The 21,596-nt window shown below is 42.5% G+C and overlaps 12 protein-coding genes across 12 annotated transcripts; 6 read left to right on the top strand and 6 right to left on the bottom strand.

The window, feature by feature from the left end:
• Positions 1 to 868: 868 nt before the first annotated feature.
• Positions 869 to 1,640, top strand: SAMD00019534_035160 (hypothetical protein; the record flags this gene model as incomplete). The annotated part of the gene is made up of 4 exons (XM_012904408.1): positions 869 to 877; positions 976 to 1,092; positions 1,198 to 1,420; positions 1,525 to 1,640. The coding sequence occupies 4 exons, from the start codon at positions 869 to 871 to the stop codon at positions 1,638 to 1,640; spliced, it is 465 nt and encodes a 154-aa protein (XP_012759862.1).
• Positions 1,641 to 2,105: 465 nt separating this feature from the next.
• Positions 2,106 to 3,576, bottom strand: SAMD00019534_035150 (hypothetical protein; the record flags this gene model as incomplete). The annotated part of the gene is made up of 3 exons (XM_012904407.1): positions 2,106 to 2,621; positions 2,706 to 3,115; positions 3,183 to 3,576. Coding segments are annotated over 3 exons (1,320 nt in total), but the record flags the coding sequence as incomplete, so codon positions are not given.
• A 349-nt stretch (positions 3,577 to 3,925) lies between these two features.
• Positions 3,926 to 5,431, top strand: SAMD00019534_035140 (hypothetical protein; the record flags this gene model as incomplete). Its single annotated transcript, XM_012904406.1, has 1 exon — positions 3,926 to 5,431. A coding segment is annotated over one exon (1,506 nt), but the record flags the coding sequence as incomplete, so codon positions are not given.
• A 133-nt stretch (positions 5,432 to 5,564) lies between these two features.
• On the bottom strand, positions 5,565 to 6,598 carry SAMD00019534_035130 (hypothetical protein; the record flags this gene model as incomplete). The annotated part of the gene is made up of 2 exons (XM_012904405.1): positions 5,565 to 6,264; positions 6,486 to 6,598. Coding segments are annotated over 2 exons (813 nt in total), but the record flags the coding sequence as incomplete, so codon positions are not given.
• Positions 6,599 to 7,054: 456 nt separating this feature from the next.
• SAMD00019534_035120 (hypothetical protein) lies at positions 7,055 to 8,043 on the bottom strand (the record flags this gene model as incomplete). The annotated part of the gene is made up of 2 exons (XM_012904404.1): positions 7,055 to 7,109; positions 7,184 to 8,043. 2 exons carry the CDS (start codon positions 8,041 to 8,043, stop codon positions 7,055 to 7,057), a joined length of 915 nt encoding a protein of 304 aa, XP_012759858.1.
• Positions 8,044 to 9,074: 1,031 nt separating this feature from the next.
• Positions 9,075 to 9,801, top strand: SAMD00019534_035110 (hypothetical protein; the record flags this gene model as incomplete). Its single annotated transcript, XM_012904403.1, has 2 exons — positions 9,075 to 9,147; positions 9,266 to 9,801. 2 exons carry the CDS (start codon positions 9,075 to 9,077, stop codon positions 9,799 to 9,801), a joined length of 609 nt encoding a protein of 202 aa, XP_012759857.1.
• Positions 9,802 to 10,678: 877 nt separating this feature from the next.
• Positions 10,679 to 11,041, top strand: SAMD00019534_035100 (hypothetical protein; the record flags this gene model as incomplete). Its single annotated transcript, XM_012904402.1, has 1 exon — positions 10,679 to 11,041. The coding sequence occupies one exon, from the start codon at positions 10,679 to 10,681 to the stop codon at positions 11,039 to 11,041; it is 363 nt and encodes a 120-aa protein (XP_012759856.1).
• Positions 11,042 to 11,398: 357 nt separating this feature from the next.
• SAMD00019534_035090 (hypothetical protein) lies at positions 11,399 to 11,935 on the bottom strand (the record flags this gene model as incomplete). The annotated part of the gene is made up of 1 exon (XM_012904401.1): positions 11,399 to 11,935. A coding segment is annotated over one exon (537 nt), but the record flags the coding sequence as incomplete, so codon positions are not given.
• Positions 11,936 to 12,587: 652 nt separating this feature from the next.
• SAMD00019534_035080 (hypothetical protein) lies at positions 12,588 to 13,298 on the bottom strand (the record flags this gene model as incomplete). Its single annotated transcript, XM_012904400.1, has 2 exons — positions 12,588 to 13,123; positions 13,226 to 13,298. 2 exons carry the CDS (start codon positions 13,296 to 13,298, stop codon positions 12,588 to 12,590), a joined length of 609 nt encoding a protein of 202 aa, XP_012759854.1.
• Positions 13,299 to 14,101: 803 nt separating this feature from the next.
• On the bottom strand, positions 14,102 to 16,272 carry SAMD00019534_035070 (hypothetical protein; the record flags this gene model as incomplete). The annotated part of the gene is made up of 2 exons (XM_012904399.1): positions 14,102 to 15,179; positions 15,257 to 16,272. 2 exons carry the CDS (start codon positions 16,270 to 16,272, stop codon positions 14,102 to 14,104), a joined length of 2,094 nt encoding a protein of 697 aa, XP_012759853.1.
• Positions 16,273 to 17,887: 1,615 nt separating this feature from the next.
• On the top strand, positions 17,888 to 18,953 carry SAMD00019534_035060 (hypothetical protein; the record flags this gene model as incomplete). The annotated part of the gene is made up of 3 exons (XM_012904398.1): positions 17,888 to 17,934; positions 18,111 to 18,606; positions 18,693 to 18,953. Coding segments are annotated over 3 exons (804 nt in total), but the record flags the coding sequence as incomplete, so codon positions are not given.
• Positions 18,954 to 19,664: 711 nt separating this feature from the next.
• On the top strand, positions 19,665 to 20,264 carry SAMD00019534_035050 (hypothetical protein; the record flags this gene model as incomplete). The annotated part of the gene is made up of 1 exon (XM_012904397.1): positions 19,665 to 20,264. A coding segment is annotated over one exon (600 nt), but the record flags the coding sequence as incomplete, so codon positions are not given.
• Positions 20,265 to 21,596: the final 1,332 nt, after the last annotated feature.

The following is a 21,596-nucleotide window of genomic DNA, read 5'->3' as shown; positions in this document are numbered from 1 at the left end:
CAATCTCTTCCAAAAGAATCCCTGGAATAATTAATCGTAAGTCGCTTCAAAGGCGAGAACTTCAAGAAGAACTATGAGTTGGTCACTGCCTTTGACATGGTCGCCAAAGTCAGGGGTGTAACACCGCCAATTGATCTTGTCTTGGATCATGTCTCGTGGTGGAAGTGGAAAAGGAGGCAGTGGACCATCCTTCATCACCATACCTGGTACCACCAAGATGCCCCGTCTTTCGGAGAACCTACTGCTCGACTCAATCTAAATACCGAGGAACAACATAGTATCAGACAAGTACTTGCCACCATGCCAGTCTCTGGCGCTCGCTTCAATGTCAACATGTACAAAGATGCGACCAAGCAATATTGACTTGGCAACCTGATTGACAATCAATAAAAAAATGAGTGTGTTGTGTTGAATGTCAGTTACAATCATTAATCATATTCATCCAAACTGTTATAACTGTCACTGGATGCATCGAATGTGTTTATTGTAACGGATTTTTCAAATTTGAATTGAATTACTGTTAACCTCTCCCTCTAAAATTTGAATATTCAAATCCATTTTAAATTTTGAAAATCAGTAACAGTCAACGGGCATCAACAATTTGGGGTTGAATGAACTCAACTCAATGATGATGATGAGGAGGAGCGTGCGCACTTTATTTTGTCATTCAACTTCACACCCGCCAACACACTAATCATAGTTATAGCTCTCTTATTTGCTCTATACCTATAATAATTACACATACACATAACACCAGGTCCACAAGGTATATTCTTCCTTTAAGATCTTCACCAACCTCAACCAAACAAATCAATTACCTGTATTTTTCAATACAATCTAATTTATATCCAATCAATCAATTATCAAGATGGTAGGTGTGAGTAACTTCTTCATCATCCACTTCAAATAACAATCAACCAATATATTCAATCACTAACATTTATAACAATGTCAATTACCTCAATTTCATTATAGTCTGAGACCAAACCAGCAGCCAAAGTATCCAAGACCCCTGCCGCAGTTGCCAAGCCAAAGGATCCAACCAAGATCAAGAAGAAGGCAGTGTCCAAGTCCTCCAAGGCTGGACTTATCGTATGTATTCATTCAATATCAACCATTAACATAATTATATCATCATCCATTCATTAACACAAACAATCAACCTTTCTTCTTTCTTCCATTAATCAAACAATATAGTTCCCAGTTGGTCGTATCCACACATTGCTCAGAGGACGTGTCCCAACCAAGCGTATCTCTGTCCTTGCCTCGATCTACTTGGCTGCCATTCTCGAGTACCTTGCCTCTGAGGTCCTTGAGTTGACCATCTCAACTGTCAAGGAGAGCTCTGTCCGTCGTATTTCCCCAAGACATCTCGTTCTTGCCATCAAGAATGATGAGGAGCTGGACCATTTGATTAAGAGTATGTATATTATGACACTCAAACTATCATACCAATATGGTTACATATAACTAACTTTAAACCTATTCTTTCTTCTCCTTTCTCTTTCTTTACCATTTCAAAAGACAACACAACCATTGCCGGAGGTGGTGTCTTGCCACACATCCACAAGAACCTCTTGAAGACTGAGGAGAGAGCTGCCCCAGCCGCACCAAAGAAGGCTAGAACCAAGAAGGAGTAAGGTTACTATTGCCATACTTGCAACCAAAGGCCTGCTATGGGATTGACGGCCTCCCATGTTTTTTTTTTTTTTTTTTTGATCAAAAAAAAAACAACATCATCCATCTCTCTTGTTCAACATATCCAGTCAACAACTACCCTCTCTCTTGCACTCTGTCCGGCACATGCCATACCAATCAACAATCCAACATCCAGCACTGTCCAACAATAATCCTTATAATCTTGATCATAAAATAAATGTATTTATTTGTTTGAATAATAATTATAACCTCTGCCTCTCCTCAATCATTTATCCACAAGCCCTGTCGAATACTTGGCAATACTTTGTCAATCACCAAAGTATACTTTGGCAATTACCGAGGCAATCAATCATGGACATCATCACTTGTTGATCTTGTGAAGTAAATAATACATTTATTGATGATCTTGCCCAACCTTATTAGGCCACTAACTACTTGGTATACTATTGGTTCATCTCGACGACAATGGCACTGGCACCACCTCCACCATTGCAGATACTGGCAACACCTAGTTTACCACCTTTCTGCTTCAGAACTGTGAGCAATGTACATATGATTCTGGATCCAGAGCTTCCGAGTGGATGACCCATGGACACGGCACCACCAAACACATTAAGCTTTGCAGGCGGGATGTTCAATCGCTTCATGTTGGCCAGCGCCACGACACTGAACGCCTCGTTGATCTCAAAGTAGTCGATCTGGTCCACCGACAGATTGGCCTTGGTCAACGCCTTGGGTATTGCCAGGGACGGGGTCGTTGTGAATAGGATTGGCTCTTGAGATGCATCGGCCATCGATCTAATGAATGCGATAATTGGCACATTCAGTTCCTTTGCCTTTGATTCACTCATCAATATAAGTATCGATGCTCCATCACTGATCGTCGATGCATTGCCAGCTGTAACAGTGCCATTCTCCTTTTGGAACGATGGCTGAAGGTTTGGCAGCTTCTCATAGTTAGCCTACATTCATTGATTGAGTGAATGGATGGATGTTAGTTTGAGGAGTCGCCAGACGGTCCACACATTCATACATGTTGAACATACATTGTTGATCTCATCATCCTCGGTGACTGTGATTCCTGGCTTGCCCTTGATACCTGGAAGTGTGACGGGGGCAATCTCATCTTTGAACAGTCCCTTCTTTGTGGCATCGATCGCCCTGCGGTAACTCTGTAGTGCATACTCATCTTGCTCTTGCTTGGAGATTTGTTCATCCTTGCTACAACGTTCGGCGGCAATGCCCATCAGGAAGTTATCGAATGGGTCGGTCAAACCATCCCTCATCATTCCATCAATGATAGTTCCATTGCCCATACGATATCCATTCCTTGCCTTATCCAAGTAGAACGGTACATTGGACATTGACTCGAATCCACCAGCCACAATAATGTTTGCCTCACCAGTCTGAATCTGTTTGGTTCCAAACATAACAGCCTTCATACCAGATGCGCAGACTGATTGATAAGTGTCAGTAATGAGTTGATTGATTGAATGATTGAATGAGTCAATCAGTCATGTTACCTTTGTTAACGGATGTACATGGGACTGACTTTGGGATGCCAGCGTTGAGGGATGCTTGAGATGCAGGTGCTTGGCCAACATTGGCACTGAGCACATTGCCAAGGATGACCTCGTCGACAGCATTGATCAGTTGAGGATCGGACAACTTGGCAAAGGCAGCCTTGATGGCGATACTTGCAAGCTCAACAGCAGGCAATGATGCCAATGATCCATTGAAACCACCCATAGGTGTTCTACTATATGATACAATAGCTACACGTTCAAATGTTGTTGTTGTTTGATTCATTGTTCTTTCTTCTTCTTCTCTCTTATTTGATAACAAGTGTTTTCCAACTATATTAACTCTATCTAAATATCGTCTTGAGTTATTATTATCTTCCTCAATATTAGACATATATATATATATATAATATGTATTATAAGTATACAGATGTAGTAGTTAAAGATGTGATGCGTGTTTGATTGATTGATGGAATGAAGGGTTGAGGATGATGGTGAACTTGAAGGGTACATCACCCCACCCCATCAACATTGATGGATGGTAATTGCGTCACTTTGACCCAAAACAGGACAAGTTCAGATCTCTTTGGGAACAATCAAGTCCCGATTTATTCGTCTTTATCATACAAACATCACATGACTCGACTCGTTCATTCATTGTTATAATATATATAACAATGTTACATCACCTAAAGTCATACTTACTTAGCAACAACATAGTTAACAAGTCAAGACTATTCTTTATCCCTGCGTCAACATCAACATCACTCATAACGACATGGCCACATTCTACTCGTGAATACTCTGTCGATGTGTTCAGTGGAAGACAACATAGAAGAAGGATGAATGTGCAGAAGAAGGAGAGATATCATGCAACACCTGGTGGAAAGGCTGTGGCGAGACCAGAGTCGACAAAGAGACAAGCACATTCAGCAGAGGATATAAAGAAGGCGCACTTTGAACGTATCAATAAGTTCTACAATGATAACAAACATTATGTAGACAATGATAATAACAACAAGGTTAGACGCGAGAAGACACCAATGGCAATGCAATTCGCTTATGTTGGTACAGGATATCACGGACTGGAGTATCGTATGACAGAGTTTGTGGCTTTGGAGAATGTACTGGAGCAAGCGTTGTTCAAGGCTGGCATGATCCTACCATCAAACCTGGGCGACCCAAACAGACTCCGCTGGAACAGATCAAGTCGTACGGACAAGGGCGTGCACTCACTATGTACGTTGTTGTCGGCCAGTTTGGAGATGGATCGTTCGAGGCTGGGGACGGCTGAGGGACTTACCAAGTGTTTGGACGAGGTCAACTCACATCTGCCTGCACAGTTGAGACTGATGGCATTGGTGCCCACCAACAAATCATTCAATCCACGTCAACAATGTACGAGTCGAACCTATCATTACATGGTGCCAAAGAAACATCTTGGTACAATCTACACAATGGATCAGATCAACAAAGACGTCCTATCCCTGTTCCTTGGTCCAAACTCTTATCACAACTTTACACATCATCGTAGGACCTACAAGGATATCAAGTCATCTTCCTCTACCAAGGAGCTCCCCATTGAGGAGGACGCAGAGGAGGACAATACTGGCGAAGCTGAGGAGTCAGCAACTTCAACAACAACATCTTCTTCATCATCGCCAGACGCCTGGAAACTCAAACCAATGGATAGAGAAGCAGAGATGGAGGCATTCAGACTCAACTCAAAGAATTACAAACGAATACTTGGTATCAGAGTTGTGGACACTATGATGCGAGCAGGCACAAGCAAGGAGGAATGGGTCACCTTTGAGATTGAAGGAGACTCATTCATTCAATATCAGATACGCAAGATGATTGGATTCACTTTGGCCGTGCTCAATGGACATTGTGATCGACGTGTGTTGGAGATCGCTTTGAAGTCACCATTCTCCATGCGATCACCCGTGGCCCCACCCACGCCACTCTATCTCCAACGTCTATGTCTTGGCGATCGAGCCACTATGGATACCTTCTGCAACAATGAGTCAATCAATCGCATCAAGACAGAGTTCTGCCATGAACAACTTCAGCCTCACATCGTGGCGCTGGATGAGCGCGATCAATTCTTCCAGAAGTTCATGGATGAGTTGTTGCCGTCGCACTTCTACTCTGTCGAGAACGACGACCTTGACAAGCTCTACAACATGTATCTCCAGTTCGATGATCGAAGCAGTGCCTGGAGGAACAATCATAAATCCACTGATCGTCCATGATCATGTCCACTACCACACACGAGTCCTCGCGAGTCCAATGAGTCGCGAGTGATTGATTCCTGTATCCAATACATCTGTTGATCTGTCCTTGGCTTTATTGAGCTGGGGGATGGGTCAGTTTAGTTTAGTTGGCAGCGACTGGGGTCTCAGTGGCAGTCTCGGCTGGCTTCTCCTCATGGAGGTAGGCAACCTTGACAGAGATCTTTCTGCCGTCGATCTCGGTGTTGTTGACGGCGAGAGCGTTCTGCTGCTCGGCGGTGGTGTTGAAGACGACGAATCCGTAGCCTCTGCTTCTGTTTGATCTGGAGTTGATGACAATGTGAGCGCTCTTTGGTGAGAAGTCCTTGAACAAGGCCAGGAACTTCTCGTTGTCAACGCTGAATGGGACGTTGGTGACGAAGAGGGTATCTGGGGAGGCAGCCTTTGGCTCGGCTGGGGTGGTGGAGGTGGCGGCTGGGGAGACCTCAGCGTCTGATCTTCTCTTGGTGTTTGATCTTCTCTTTGGTCTGCCGGTCGAGGCGCCAGCGGCGGTCGAGTCGGTGGACGAGGTGGATGGGGCGTCACCAGAGACTGGGGCAGCGTCCGAGGTGGTCTTTGGTCTGCGCGATCTGCCTGATGGCTTGGTGGAGGTGGTGGTTGGGGTGGAGGTGGTGGTGGTGGTCTTTCTTGGGCCAGTCTCCTTTGACAACTCGACGTTGATGGCTCTGCCGCTGATCTCTGACTTGTTCAGAGCAGCGATGGCCTTCACAGCAGACTCCTCGTTTTCCATTTCGACAAAACCATATCCGAGTGAAGTTGATCTTCTCTTGATGATTCTGGAGTTGACACTGTTATATCGATAAGAGTCGAATGAGTCGCGAGTATGTCCATGTTTGATCAGTTTGATTGATTGATTGATTGGATTAGATGGCCAGTGTTAACATTGATTGTTCATATCATTTGATGGAATGATTGATCGATCCCAGTATCCAAACATCCTGAATCTTGACGATGATGATGATCACTGTGCTAATGTTGATGGATGGATGATAGATTGAAGATCACTTACACAGCACCGTAGGCGGCGAACATGGTGGTCAACTCAGCCTCGGTAAGGCTGAATGGGAGGTTTCCAACGAAGATCATTCCGGAGGAAGCTGGAGTGGCGGTAGTCTCAGACATTGCTAAGGTGATGGATGGATATTGATAATGGATATAGTGTGGATAGGGGATATTGGATACCTTGTCCCTGTCACTCGTCTGAGATATCCATGCCAGCCCGCTACCCCACACGAGTCCCTCGCTCGTCCTCTTGACAAATCTTATTTTAATTAATTTTAAATGATTTTTGGTGAAGTCAGTGAGGACTCGAGAGTGCCCTTTGAAGGTCAACAATTGGTCTAGTTGCTGATTGTTTATTATTACACTCATTCATTCATTTATACAGCAGCTGATGAAGTTACTTCATTGTTTAAAATATCAGTGCAGTAGAGGAATAGAAGTAGTTCGATGAATTGACAACCAAGTGAACTGTTGCTGTTGCTGTCGCCACTGTTATCATCGCTGCTACCACTGTTTGATGGTGCCCTACCATCCAGCTCACTAACCATTTGGTACAGCGTTTTGAACCTTGACTCTTCAAAATGGTTGATTGGATATCGTTGAATGGTATTGTTCCACAACTCTCTCAACACTAATGTTTGATTGATTGACTGGTGTCAGTCCAATGCAGACTACATCCATGATGTCGTTACGACCTCTACTTACTCATTATATGATCCATTTGGACATGCATCCTCTTGTAGAGCATTCGAATCATAGTTGAATAGGAAGAACAGGGTACGGAATAGTTCCTTGCTCAAGCGACCTTCTCCGCCATCTTGTTCATGGTCAACCTTTAGGATTAATTGAAGTATCCCATCATATTTGTCGTTGGGGAATGGATGCGAGTTGATTGATGTAGTCGTGGTATTGGTCATTGGATCGACATTGTAGGTGATTGAGTGTAGTTGAGGTGTGCGTTGTGCCATCTGCTCCCAATACTCCTCAAGATACTCTCTTGCAAACTGTGTGGACACGGTACCATCTTGTTGATTGTTGTTGAACAGATGGTCCAACAATGACATTGTCGAGTTGGAGAACGACACACCATGATAATGTTGGATATCTGCATCGAATGTAGTCACCTCTTCAAACGTTGTAATAAAGGTTGGCAACTCTTCATTCTCATTCTCCTCTGGTATCGACTGTTGCGCAGAAGTTGGAACCTCCTGTGCTTGCATTATAGGTGATATTGGCTCGATTGGATGTTGTTGGTGTCGCGTCAATGACGAGATATCTGGTGAGAGCGCACGTATCTGGTCTCGTTCTTGTTGAATGGCGCTGACGATTGGCGCAGAGTTACGCCTTGCCAATGAGAATCCCTTGGGAAAGAACATTCTGTTCTTTGAGGCATCCTTTATAATGAGTTGCAAGTTGAGAGGTCGCCGCGTTTGAGTTGACTCCAACTCGTGAACAAACATGTCCTCGGAGAAGTATTTGCCCGAGTAGATAAAGGCAAATATTGGTATCTCTGGCAAAGGTCCCAACTCCTTTGGTCTCTTCTCGGTCAACATCTTCTGTACCATTCCAAATGTATCACCTCCATTTAACTTTGTCAAGTATTGATACTTTGTATTAACAATGAATCGTACAGGTAATTGTGATTTATCCGACATCTCCTCAATTATTATGCTCCAAATGGGTATGTCAATCTGTCTGTCTATCTATTTATATTCTTAATATCTCTATCTATATCAATATTATTATTATTATTATTATAATTATATTTGCATCATAAAAGTATATATATATATATCTCAAAGAATACTACTAACATGTCAGGTTCGGAAACCGAGGACTTTGTTCAACTCAATATATTATCTCAGTCACTCTTCACTTCAGACCAACAACTATTCCAAACACAACCAGTTTCCTTTTCCAGGTTGGTGTGGTCGGTCCGACCAAACACCACACGTCATTCCAAGTTGTAGTAGTTGAGTCCACTCCATTGGTTGACATACATCTTGTAGACTCAATGAACAATATATTAATAATCAATCATCTATGTTAATATTGAGATTGTCATTACCATCAATCATTCATTCCATATATTAGTTATGAGAGGCCAGGTGTACACCTGAAAGACCATACTACAGGGAGTCGGGTCTGCGACTCGGCACCCTTGTCGTGCATCTATTGCCAAAGAATGAATGAAAGAGATAATAGGTGTTTTGTGTATGTTTATCTGTCTAACTGTGTGAGTTGGTGTTATTAGTTTGGGGTGGTCTGAATACTAACCCAAGGATGAGTAAGTAGGGGGTGGTAACACTGTTGAACATGTGATCAAGTGACAAGGTGTGAAGAGTGAGTGAGATATATTGGTGTTATATATGTTAGCCAACATCAAATTATGATTGATCAATCAATTAACTTAACAAGTAGGCAGGCTGTCAGTCCGACTGGCTAGCTAGATGGGAGGTAGGAAAGAAAGAATGTATGAAGTCCTCCTTCCTTTGTTGTTGTTATTATTAATCGAGTGAGTGGCGTCTTCATTGTTACCTCATAATTATCCTTCCTTCCTTTGTGGCTCCAAGTTATCTAAATAACCCTTAATACTATGAACAAAAAGAAGATCATATCCTTTGCCATGTACGTATGTACATGGGTATTGCTAATTGTATCCTTCTCCTGTATGTATGAATGGCCACTCAGTCAGTCAAATCATGACCTGGAACTAATCAACAACTACAATATTTGCTAACATGTCCAACAACACAACACACTCTCTCGATCAATCAAACAACAAAGCATTCTGGTATAAAGTGAACTACATACAGAGTGATAGACAGGTGCTCACAAAGTTCAATGAGGAGAGGATACTTGAGAGGACACCGAATGGAGAGTACTCAGAGGTGGAAGGTTGGCAAAATGCAAACAGCAGGATACATGAGAGAGAGCTCTACAGCACTTCAGTATCATTCATATTGTTGGCATGGGTACAGATCACTGTGTTGCTGCTGTTGATTGCCCTGAGCATGGCTGGCGCACTCAACAACATCCGATTCCTACCATTCAATCATGTGATTAGGGGACTGGGTCTGACCGCCATCACATTCAGTCTCATTGGCTTGTTTGTATTTGTTGGACTGCCCGCCGCCAAACAACGTGACTGCACCGATCAACACTTCACTCTATGTGGCGTAGCCGACCAGCATCAACTCTATGGCACCTACAATGATCAAATTGAGTTCGCGCCTCAACTAGGTTGGATCATAATCATCTTTGGCGCCTTATTCAACATTGCAGGAACCGTTACAAGTTTCCTTGTCCGTTATCAAGAATAATGAAATGATTGAATAACACGTGGTAACTAGTTGATTTGATTGGTTGGGTGTGTAGTTGAAGCAGGATCTTGATCAGCCGGGTGAGCGAGAGAGGGGTGTGAAGATCGATGATCATCCGTTGGAGTAGAAACCGTTGGCTGATTCAGCCAACACTTTGTGATCAAAGTGTGCGAAGATAATTCAAATTCAAATTTAAATAATACAGGCATAAATTTTGAAAGGTGTGAACTCTCACTCACCAGTTCACTCCAGTGACTAGCGGCACGCACAGCCAGTCACGCTCACTCTCTCACCAACAACCTTCACGCACAATTCTCACACACACATACAAACAAACAATTCAATTCACCTCACAATATACAACACGCACAAACAACAACCTTCCTCAACTCCCATCCCTTGCCATACAACCTGTGTACATTTTGACACACATACATTCCATCACCGCACAACTTTACCCATACAACATACACGCACACATACATATCAATAGCATTAAACTAAAAGGTAACTATTAACTCTAGTCATCCTATGGCATGATATTTTTATATGTTGGTCTGATGGTCGGATGTTGTGTCTCGTCCTCTCTGGCGCTATAGCGCCACTTGTTGTCGTTTCCGCTCGATCAATCAATCAAGTTTTACCATCAACACGTTTGTTTGTTGAAATTGATTGTTGGTGGAAACTCGTCGACACACATCATCATCAGTTAGTGTGTATGGTTGATAGTGTATGGATAACTAACATATTATAAATACTTCTCTCATTCTCATTCTCTCTCTCTCTCTTCCCTACCAATGCCTCGTCTGCACCTACTACCTACTCCCTCTCTCCTCACACTCACTCTTACTCACTCATTTGATCAAACAATGATAGAATGAGCAGTGACGACGAAAACCCCAAGAGAGTCAAGAAGACTAAGAAGGACACCAGAAAGAAGTCCAAGAAGAACAAGAAGAAGAAGAAGGATCCAAATGCCCCACGTCGTAACTTGACTGCCTTCATCTTCTTCTCCAAGGAGAAGCGTCCACAGGTTAAGGCCGAGAACCCAGAGGCCACCTTTGGCAAGATCGGTTCCCTGCTCGGAAAGCTGTGGGAGAAGCTCGATGCCGAGGGAAAGGAGACCTATGAGAAGATGGCCATGGAGGACAAGAAGCGTTGGGAGATGGAGAAGAAGGTCTACGATGAGAACAAGAAGGACGAGTCATCATCATCCGATTCATCCTCTGACTCTGATTAAAGAGCCAATCCATCCACCTACCTATCTACCATCCAACCTACCCTATGCCATCCAACTGTCATATTTATTTCATCCAGCCTCTGCTGGAGGCGTGCTCCCAGTCCACTTGATCAGGCCATCCGTCCAACACTACAACAGAGTATCCAGAAGCCAATCATATCCAAACCAACCAACTCCAACCTCCAACCAATCAACCCAACCTAATTGTATGAGAATAATACCCATCAATAAATGCATCTGATGTTTAATTAATGATTGCTTGATTGATTGATTACCAAATATGGAAATGATTACTTTATTTACAAGTAGTTGATTGATTGACAAACAAGGCAATATTATGATGAGTTAAATAATTTAGAAGTTGCCAGCCACAAGGGAGACAACTGTGGCACCAAGAGCAAACGCTGTTGAGACAACAACACATGCCCAACCTTCAATTGGTCCCCAGTGGAAACCATCTCTAGAACCAACCAACTTGCTGAGGTCTCCTCCAGCGTTACAGTTGCCATCTCCAAACTGCTTCTCACAGTCTCTCTTCTTGGCGCTGGGCAAGCCAACAAAGATGAACATTGAAATGAAGCATAGAACGAATACAACGATTGGCATAATCTTTGTGAGGATATTCATTGGCAAACAGGGGAGTTTAGAGAACAGGCCAACAAGACTGAATACCACCAAGAGAATGGCGACTATATCCACTATCCATGCAAGGATAGCGAACGCCAAGGAAGCCTGGAATATCTGATGAGTGTAGCTATCATCATCACTGCCCCAGTAATGAGATGTGTATCCTCCAGGGAAATTGCTTGTTATTCTATCAGACTTGAAGTATGTGGCATTATCTCCACTCCATTGTTTATACCAATATGCTATCATTCGGAATGTGTACATTATTTGGATGTTAATAAAATGAAACTAATGCTGTTGATCAATCGATCATATATACATACATGAATATGAAACAATGAGTAGAACAAAGGGTACAAACAATAATATTAGTACAATAATATTGGGTCTATGCATCTTTGAAGAGTAATTATTTATTTATTTAATTGATTAAAGGATTATAATATAACAATGTTGAATTCAATCAATGATTATTCATGATATGTATGTATAAGTAGAGAACAATCAATAATTATTGATATTTAACTTCATATATATATGAATATACAACCATTAAAAGAGGCTAACATAATTAATTATGATAAACAAACCATCAAAAGATGGAAGGATATATGTAGACTAATAATTAATTGGAGGGTATACTTTAACTGATCACCTACCAAATTGACACTGACTCCCACCCTTTCACAATCACCACCAAACACACACAAACACAACCCTTCAAACAAAACGACACACTACCAAACAATCAATCAATCAAAGAATAACAATCAATTCAGACACGTATACACACACACACACACTCACTCTCACTCTTTCTCTCTCACTTGGGGATAATAACTGAATGGTCCAATGACCATCACCAACATGTGTACACATTTTGTTATTAACAAGAGACAAGTTCCTTTTATTGTTTAAATTAGAAAGCGGACATGAGGAAGGAAGCAACGGTGGCACCCAGGGCAAAGGCGGCAGAGACGACAACACAGGCAAAACCTTGGATTGGTCCCCACTTGGTGGTGAAGGTGACTCCCAAAATAGTGACGCTTTGGGAACCAGAGAGGTCCTTGTTCTGCTTGTCGTTGTCACAGATGGTATCAGTAGAGACAGCCTGGCAGTCCTTCTTCATGGCGCTTGGCAGACCAACAAAGATGAACAGCGAGATGAGAGACAGGATCAAAACTGCCAATGGCAAGAACTTGGTAAGGAATGGCAGCAATGGGATCTTGCTGAGAATTCCAAGAAGGCTGAGCACAATGAAGAACACGGCAATAATGTCGACAATCCAAGCAATAGTAGCAAAGGCCATTGCCGAGGTGAAAATCTGATGGGTTCTCTTATCTCCATCGTTGTCGCTCCAGTCTGTGTAAATGGTGTTACCTCCTCCGGTACTCTTAATTGTGTCTTGCTTGTAGTATGAAGCGGAATCACCCGTGCTGACTTTGTACCAGTATGCTAATTAATTGATTGATCAATTCGTTTGATTGAATGATGAGTAGGATGTTAGTATCTGATGAATAATGTGCCTGGCCGATGAGATCATTAACTACTACATACAAGAGTATGAAACGATCAGCAAAACTGCTGGAACGATCAATAAGATCAATACAACGACGTTTCCCTTATGCATTGTTTATGTATTTATATATGTGTATGTGTATATGATTGATAGATTACAACAAATGATTACAAAGTTTTGTCTTGAATGAATAAATAAGAATGAATGAATGGATGGATGGTGCTGTCCAAGAGTAGGTTGTGAGCGATGCGCTCACCAAGTCGGCCCTCATTCCGGAATGAGGGCATTAACTTGATCATAAATTCCGTATCATAGTTAAAAACATCGTTTGGTAAGAAGGTTACATAAGGTATTTATTAATAACAAAAATATAATTATCTCAATCTCTTTATTTCAAATAATAGTACGTACCAATTCGACTTTTCGGGCGACAACTATCCACATAACGCACACGCCACGCTTTATGTTTTTTGATTACTTTGGTTTCTGGGGCAAGCCCTATCAATGGGCTTCTGAAAAGCTAAAACAATCATTGAAAACAAAGTATTGATTACAACTGACTTTGTCTTGTCTTCTTCCTATTTGACACAAACACACAAACCTGACACATATCAGTGTGCCGTTTCTTGACCTCTCTCGAGGATGAGGGCGGTGGAGAAATCGTGTGTGGTTGGTCCCATTATGCCCACCATCATGATGTTGTATCTGTATGTGTGTGTGTTCCAGCACGTGATACCATCCCTAGCATTGAGAACAACTCATGACACGCATTAGAGATAAGGTGGACACAACTGCTCACTCACTGATTTGAGTTGGATTCGGATTGGACAGGACTCTGGATGAAGGTCATCAATCTGGTTGATTGATTGAATGAATGATTGAACGATCCAATTGGGGAGAAGGAAGATATTATCTTATATTGGGTTGGTACCGTATTTGTTGTCAATGGCCCAGCTGACGAATGCTTCGACAGCTTCAAACTCTGTCAATCCAAGTCGGTCATATATCTTGGCAGTCTGACGATTGCGGTCCTCGGCACGCACCCAGAACTCGCGCTTGTCTGTGCCGGGGAATGCTGGCACATCCTTTTGTGATTGATGCTTGAAGATCGACATTCTCTTTCTGAGGAGCTCGTGTGGCGACATGGGCACAGCCATCTCGATGCGCTCGGGCTCCCACTCTTGCCAGGCGCCACGGTACAGCCACACCTGGCACTCGCGCATCCATTGCTCATTCTTGAGGCGCTCGATGGCGGCCAGGATCGCCTTGAGACAGACACGATGGGTACCGTGTGGGTCCGACAGGTCACCGGCGGCAAAGATGATCTCGGGCTTTACAGAGGTGAGGAAGTCGGCCATGATCTGGATGTCCTCCTCGCCAAGTGGTTTCTTCTTGACGGCGCCAGTCTCGTAGAATGGCAGCTCGAGGAAGTGGATACGGCTTGGGTGGACACCGGCGTAGCGTGCGCCTGCTCTGGCCTCAGTCTGACGAATCAGTCCCTTTATCAGACGGATCTCACGCGAGTCTGGCTGAGCGGGCTGCTTGTTTGCGATGAAGCTCTCGACGCCATCCTGCAGGGCTTGCGCCTTCTTCTTGGCCGACTCGTCAAAGTCAAACAGCTTGACAAACTCATTGGCGTAGTTGGCAAAGCGCTTGGCATCGTCGTCCCACACGGCAATGTTGCCAGATGTTTGGTAGGCAACGTGCACTTGATGACCTTGATCGCAGAGTCTGATGAATGTGCCACCCATCGAGATGACGTCGTCGTCTGGATGTGGTGAGAAGACAATGACACGCTTGGACACTGGCATCTGAGTGGCAGTTGGTGCGTCCCAGTTGTCATTCTGGACCTGGATTGGCAGTGGACCGAGACCAAGACCGGCTGGGGACTTGGGTGGTGATTGAATAGGACGACCACCTGGCCAGCCATTGATTGTTGATTGAAGGTATCTAAACACCTTTAGGTTAAGGTTTGGACATGGTCCATATGCTCTGTAAGAGTGTGTGTTCATGCGAGTTAGATGATATGTCATCGCGCGAGGAGGTGATTAGGTACATAATACACTTACTTGAGCAATGATGACAGGTTGTTATCGGTGTACTCATCCTCCTCAAGCTTGAGGATGGGCTTGTTGTGCTTGAGCGACAGCCAGATCACAGCCTTACGAGCAAGCAATGGAGTCCACTTGATGAGGACTGGACCAGTTGTGCCGTGGATGGTCCATGGACACTTTTGTCTGGTGAGTTCACCTGCAGCGGCATCATCAACGATCAACGAGCAGTTGGCATGCTTCTGGAACTGACTAGATGGTACCTGTAGAGAGACCTCACCCTCTGTGGTCTTTTGGACCACGGCAGCCTTGCCCTCTGAGAAGGCAAGCAACAGTACACGCTTGGCAGCCAGCAGTGTGGAGAGACCCATGGTGAGCGCCTGGTGTGGCACGTGCTCCGTGCCAAAGAAGTCAGAGGCTGCGTCGATTCTGGTGTTCTGCTCGAGGTCCACTAGACGGGTCTTTGAGCCCTTCTCAGCGCCCGACTCGTTGAATCCAATGCGCTTGCCGATGGGAAGCAGCAGTAGGTCGATGCCGCCCAGCGACTTGATCTTCTCCTCGAACGCCTCGCAGTACTGCTCGATGGTGGCAACGTCCGCCTCGCCGTTGAGCACGTTGATGTTGGCGGCGGGGATGTCGACCTCGTCAAACAGATACTCCTTCATGAAGCGGTTGTAGCTCTGTATGGAGGTCTTGGCAATGGGGTAGTACTCGTCGATGTTGAACGTCACCACCCTGCTGAAGGAGACCTTCTTCTGCTTGTGCAGCTGGATGAGCAGCTCGTAGACACCGGTGGGTGTTGAGCCGGCCGACAGGCCCAGCACGGCATTTCTGCCCTCTGCATTGGCCTTCTCAATTACGGCGACGATCTCGTTGGCAACATGAGTGTTGGCGTGCTCTGGATACTGGAACACGTATGTTGGCAACTTCTCCTTGCTTCTAAACTCCTTTGTACACTCTAGCAGACCGGACTGAGGTGAGATTGTACACACGCCACTTGTTTGAGCATTTGATGCTGGTGATGGTGTTGTCATTGTATGTGTACTGTGTATGTATTTGTATGTTTGTATGAATGTTGTATGTGTGTAAGTGATGGTGACCAAATATGGTAATAACGATGTTTCCTTTTATATCGATCAATCAATCAATAGAAGGTATGTATGTGAAGTATGTAGTATTTGTTTATGTGTATATGTTTGAATGAATGAATGAAGGGATGGAAGTATGATTGGAATTAGTAGTTGTGTTCGATCCAGTCAATCATTGATTGGTATTAAACACATCCAAGTTACGAACCCACCCTTATACATCAAGGTCCATCCACACACCTCTCCTAACTTGATCATCAAAAATATCATCATAGTGTGTTGGCCTGCCTTTGCCTTGCCATTCACTCGCACTCTATGATGCCCATTGCAGGAACCATGAAGTTACATCTTTATTTAAAATTTAAATGTTGTTGAATACCATCCTTAAATATCCGTCCTCTTCTTGGGTACCATCGGTTTACCAAACCTCACAACCCATCACGCAGCCCGTTCCCAAGGGATCGCATTCGTTCTTTTGACCAAGTTAGGTCCCAATGTGTGTGGATCCCAAGATATCCCATTAGAGGCCTTCTTGTTGATGTAGTAGTATCTGTTTGTTTGATAGTTTGTTTAGTCTTTGTTTTAAGTAAAATATATGATGTATGAGAACGGATTGGATACAGCATCATGAGTCATGTAGAACAGAGGACCGTAGCAGTAATCACTTTAAATTCCCGATATATTTCATCTCCTGAACACGGTCAACAGTGTACTCATCACCAAATTACTTCCCTAGGGAACATCGGTTATACATTGTGCGTTGTTGCTTATATAAAGTATTCAGTTGCTTTTCTTATCAAATTGCTCTAATCATCATTTACACAGTTTTATCAAACGACTCGTTCGTTTAGTTAATGGGATCAAAGTCGAAAAAATAGAGTTAATTCTTTGTTATTTTTTATCATTGTCACTTTAAATCTTGAGTACTATTCCAACAACTACAAATAATAATAATAATCTTATTATAACAACACATCCCTCAATCAACATAACTTTGGTCCTCATTGAGACTGAATTGATTTACTCGTCTATTGAAGTCATATTAACCTCACCCACACATTTGACCGCACTGTAGAAAGGTCATCCAGGATATGGATATTCCTTGTACAACAAGACTACATTGATGTGACCAAGATATCAATCAATCCAAGTCTTACTGCAGTGATTCAGTCAGTGGGAGAGTCAGTCAGTCAGGTTGGCCGGGAGGTCAATTCATTCAAGTTTAATCAGTGACACATCAAGGTGCTCATTTGTCTTAAACCTACGGTCACAACAACATATATATATACACACAAGGTGAGCAAATAGGATACCAACATCATTAAATGCATCACTTTTGATGTGATGTGGCTACCTTTTGTTTATTTAATTGAAGTTCCAACAAATCATTTGATTAAAACATCTTGTGTTTGAAAGTGTGATGATCACACAAGGCATGATGAACATCAACATCTCAATTTCTTCACTTTTATCTTTATTAATTGAATAATACATAGACATACATAAACATACATATATATAAATATTAATTGTATATAATATAAAACAAAGATATATAGCAATGGATCAATTGAACAGAGGTGGATTCACATTCGATATGTGCAAGAGGTAGGAGATTAATTGTTTGATTGGCTCGACATGAACCTCACTCAACAGTGATCATGATCGTGATCTGATGTGATGCGATGTGATGTGATTTGATTTGATCACATGATATAATTATTAGACTTAAGCTAACATTGCGATTCATTCAATCAATCAATCAATTTGTTCGATGATATTAGGAATGAGTTGATTGCAAAGACAGGTATGAAGATGCCAGGTTTCATGAAGACTGGTACAACAATTGTAGGTGTTGTATATAAGGATGGAGTGGTGCTTGGTGCAGATACTCGTGCCACTGAGGGCCCAATCGTGGCCGATAAGAACTGTGAGAAGATTCACTACATTGCCGACAACATCTATTGTTGTGGTGCTGGTACCGCCGCCGACACAGAGAATGCCACTGGACTGATCTCGTCCAAGTTGAAGTTGCACAAGCTGTCCACAGGCAAGGAGGTGCGTGTCGTCACTGCACTGACCATGCTCAAGCAGATGCTCTTCAAGTATCAAGGACACGTCAGCGCTGCTTTGATTCTCGGCGGTTTCGATGTCACTGGTCCATCATTGCACACCATCTACCCACACGGCTCCACCGATCAGCTGCCCTTTGTTACCATGGGTTCTGGTTCCCTCGCCGCCATGGCCATTATGGAGGCCAACTATAAGCCAGACATGACTGTATGTTAGAGGAGGAAGAGGATTGATTGATTGATAGATGGATGGATGGATACTAACACATCACTTGGTTGTTCACAAATATACAGAGACAGGAGGCCATTACTCTGGTAGCTGATTCAATCAAGAGTGGTATATTCAATGATCTGGGAAGTGGTAGCAATGTGGATGTTACAGTGATCACAAAGGATGGCGTTGAGGTGATGAGAGGCTACGAGAAGCCCAACGAGCGTAAATACAGATCGAACCCATACATCTTTAGAAGTGGCACTACTCCAGTCATCTCCCATACCATCGTCCCACCTCTTACATCAAGAGTCACTGTCGAGGACGTTCCAATGGAGACCATCTAAAAACTATAAAGCCCTGGCTTGGTTGTACAAGTCATAGTCGTCGCCAGTCAACAGCTCGAACAACTTATTCCAACCTTCTGTCAAATCAAACAACATCATCCAACAACAAGAAGTCGACATCAAGCAAGACCAATGATCTTTGGTCAACAGAGTGAGTCGATACTCCCAACTCTCTGTCCATTCATTCATTCATTCATTCATTCATTAAAACAAACGTTACATGTAACATCATACTAATAGCATACTGTTCATCGTCATCACTACACACAATATATTGATCATTACCTCATTTGGTAATCGTTTGTCCACATCCAATCACACCATCACTCAAGTGTTGTGTGTGTTTGTGAGTGAGTGTAGTTGGGACAATGCGCTCAGGAGTATTCATTGTTTCATTCTTCATTCATTCATTCAAGGTTAGAGATAATATATACATACATATAATATAATACAATGGTAAGTATTAGTATAACAACTAGTGATACTGAATGAGACAAACAAGTCTAACTCAACACTTGTACAATCATCAAGCAGGCTGATGAACCATCTGCTTCACTCGAGACAAAGCTCGATGACATGAATATAAAAGAAAACAAAGAAGAAGAACAGAAAGAAACAATACCATCAATAGACAAGCCATCATCAACAACTACAGAACCAACAACTACTCATGTTACAAAAGAGGTTATCAAAGAAAAGAGAATTATTAGAGCATCAAAGGATGAGATAGAGCGATCAAATAACTTAAAGGCACAGGGTAATATGCTCTATGCATCAACAGAGTATACAGAGGCAGTGCGATTATATACAGAGGCAATTGGGCACGTGGTAACACCAAAGAAGATTGTGGAGATTGTAGAGGAAGGCGAGGAATCTGATAGAGTGGTCTGCAACGAAGAGGTGGCCGTCTATCATTGCAATAGAGCGGCGTCATACTTGGCACTAAAGGAATATGATCAGGTCATCAGTGACTGCACCGAGGCAATCGACTTGGAGCCATCGACTGGCATTCGAATCAAATCACTGCATCGTCGAGCACAGGCATATGAATCGCAAAACAAGCTAACAGAGGCGATGGCCGACTTCAAGGCAGTGCTCGAGCATGACTCTAGCTTTGCAGCGTCCAAGGCGGCGCTGGTGCGTCTGCCACCACTTATCAAGATCAAGGAGGAGAAGGAGCGCGAAGAGATGATGAGCAAGCTGAAAGATCTTGGCAACACAATCCTTGGCAAGTTTGGACTGAGCACAGACAACTTCCAATTTGTCAAAGATCCCAATTCAGGTGGCTACTCTGTCAACTTCAACAAGAAGTAAATATTACTTTGTTCCATTATTATTATTATTATTATTATTATGTGATCTCTTGTATGCTACACTACATCTGAATGCAGCCTCAACTTTTCAAGTCGTCAGACAGATCTTATCTTCATCACTCCATGTATTGTATCAAAGTTGTAAGTGGGTCAAGCTTGCCAAGGATTGTGTTGCCAAGATCTTTCGAATATTCACTTTATGTTGTCAGCTGACAATCTGTTGATTAACAGATTAGCAAACTCAGTTCTCCAAGTTTCATACATCACATGATTGATTGAGTGAAGGCTATTTAAACCTCCTTTAAAGAGGACATTCATTCATTATCTTATCTCTTTATCTATAATTATTAATTTAACTTACTTATAATAATAATATTTAAGGTTTGTATATTGTTTCATTTATTACTAATATATATAGAATTAGTGATGTTTAAAAACTGGTACCATTTTCTTGTATTTAAATCCATGCCAGTGATAATACTAGACCCAGGTCTGAGGGACATATCCAACCATTGCTAAAATATAGTACTATTATAAGTCTTAATAGATACAAAGAAATATTTTATTTAGTCTTCTTGATAAAGATATACCTTGATAAAGATAATTAGAAGACATAGTTTAAACTATCCATCTACATGAAAGATTGAAGGAGATCAAAAAACAATGGAAAGAAGGAAGGACCAACCAAAGGATAATCCCCAACTACTAGTACTAGAACTAGAACTATTACTACCTGGCCACGTTTTAATAGTGGGATGGGCAATAATTCAAAGCCCATCCTCAAACAACTTGTCCATATCTATCAATGGATTAATAGTTTGAGGATGTGCTTTGGAAGGATTGTCTTTGACAAAGTTACTGTATAGCGATTAAATGATTGATTGATTGATTGATAATAAACAAACTGGATATTTAATTTTTTTTCTTTATTTTTAATAATTTTGATCTCTTTTTTGACCCATAATGGAATGAAGAAGGACGATTTTCAAAACGATGGTTGAGCGCTCTTTGGCTCTTTACATTGTTTACCAGCACAGCCGACGTATGTATTCGTTCATCGAGTGCAGAGGCGAATGACACTACGTGTCGAGCTGGAACGAGTATATTTACTGAAACAGTATCTACATTATTAGACAAACATTCTATGTATGTTCGTAGTTTTCAGACATCCCTAACTTATAACTTATATTAAAACATAAAGATAAACTTAATCATATTCTTACTTGTTGACATTGATTGTTCTTTAATGAGTGAATGAAATGAATGACCTTGACAACAAGCAACAACATATTGGCTTGAAGAAAAGTCGACTGGTGACGAGAGGGTG

The sequence above is a fragment of the Acytostelium subglobosum genome, assembly GCF_000787575.1.
Source record: "Acytostelium subglobosum LB1 DNA, scaffold: scaffold6, whole genome shotgun sequence".
NCBI lineage: Eukaryota > Evosea > Eumycetozoa > Acytosteliales > Acytosteliaceae > Acytostelium > Acytostelium subglobosum.
Note: the sequence above shows the minus strand (reverse complement) of the source record. Positions and strands in the feature narration are given on the sequence as shown.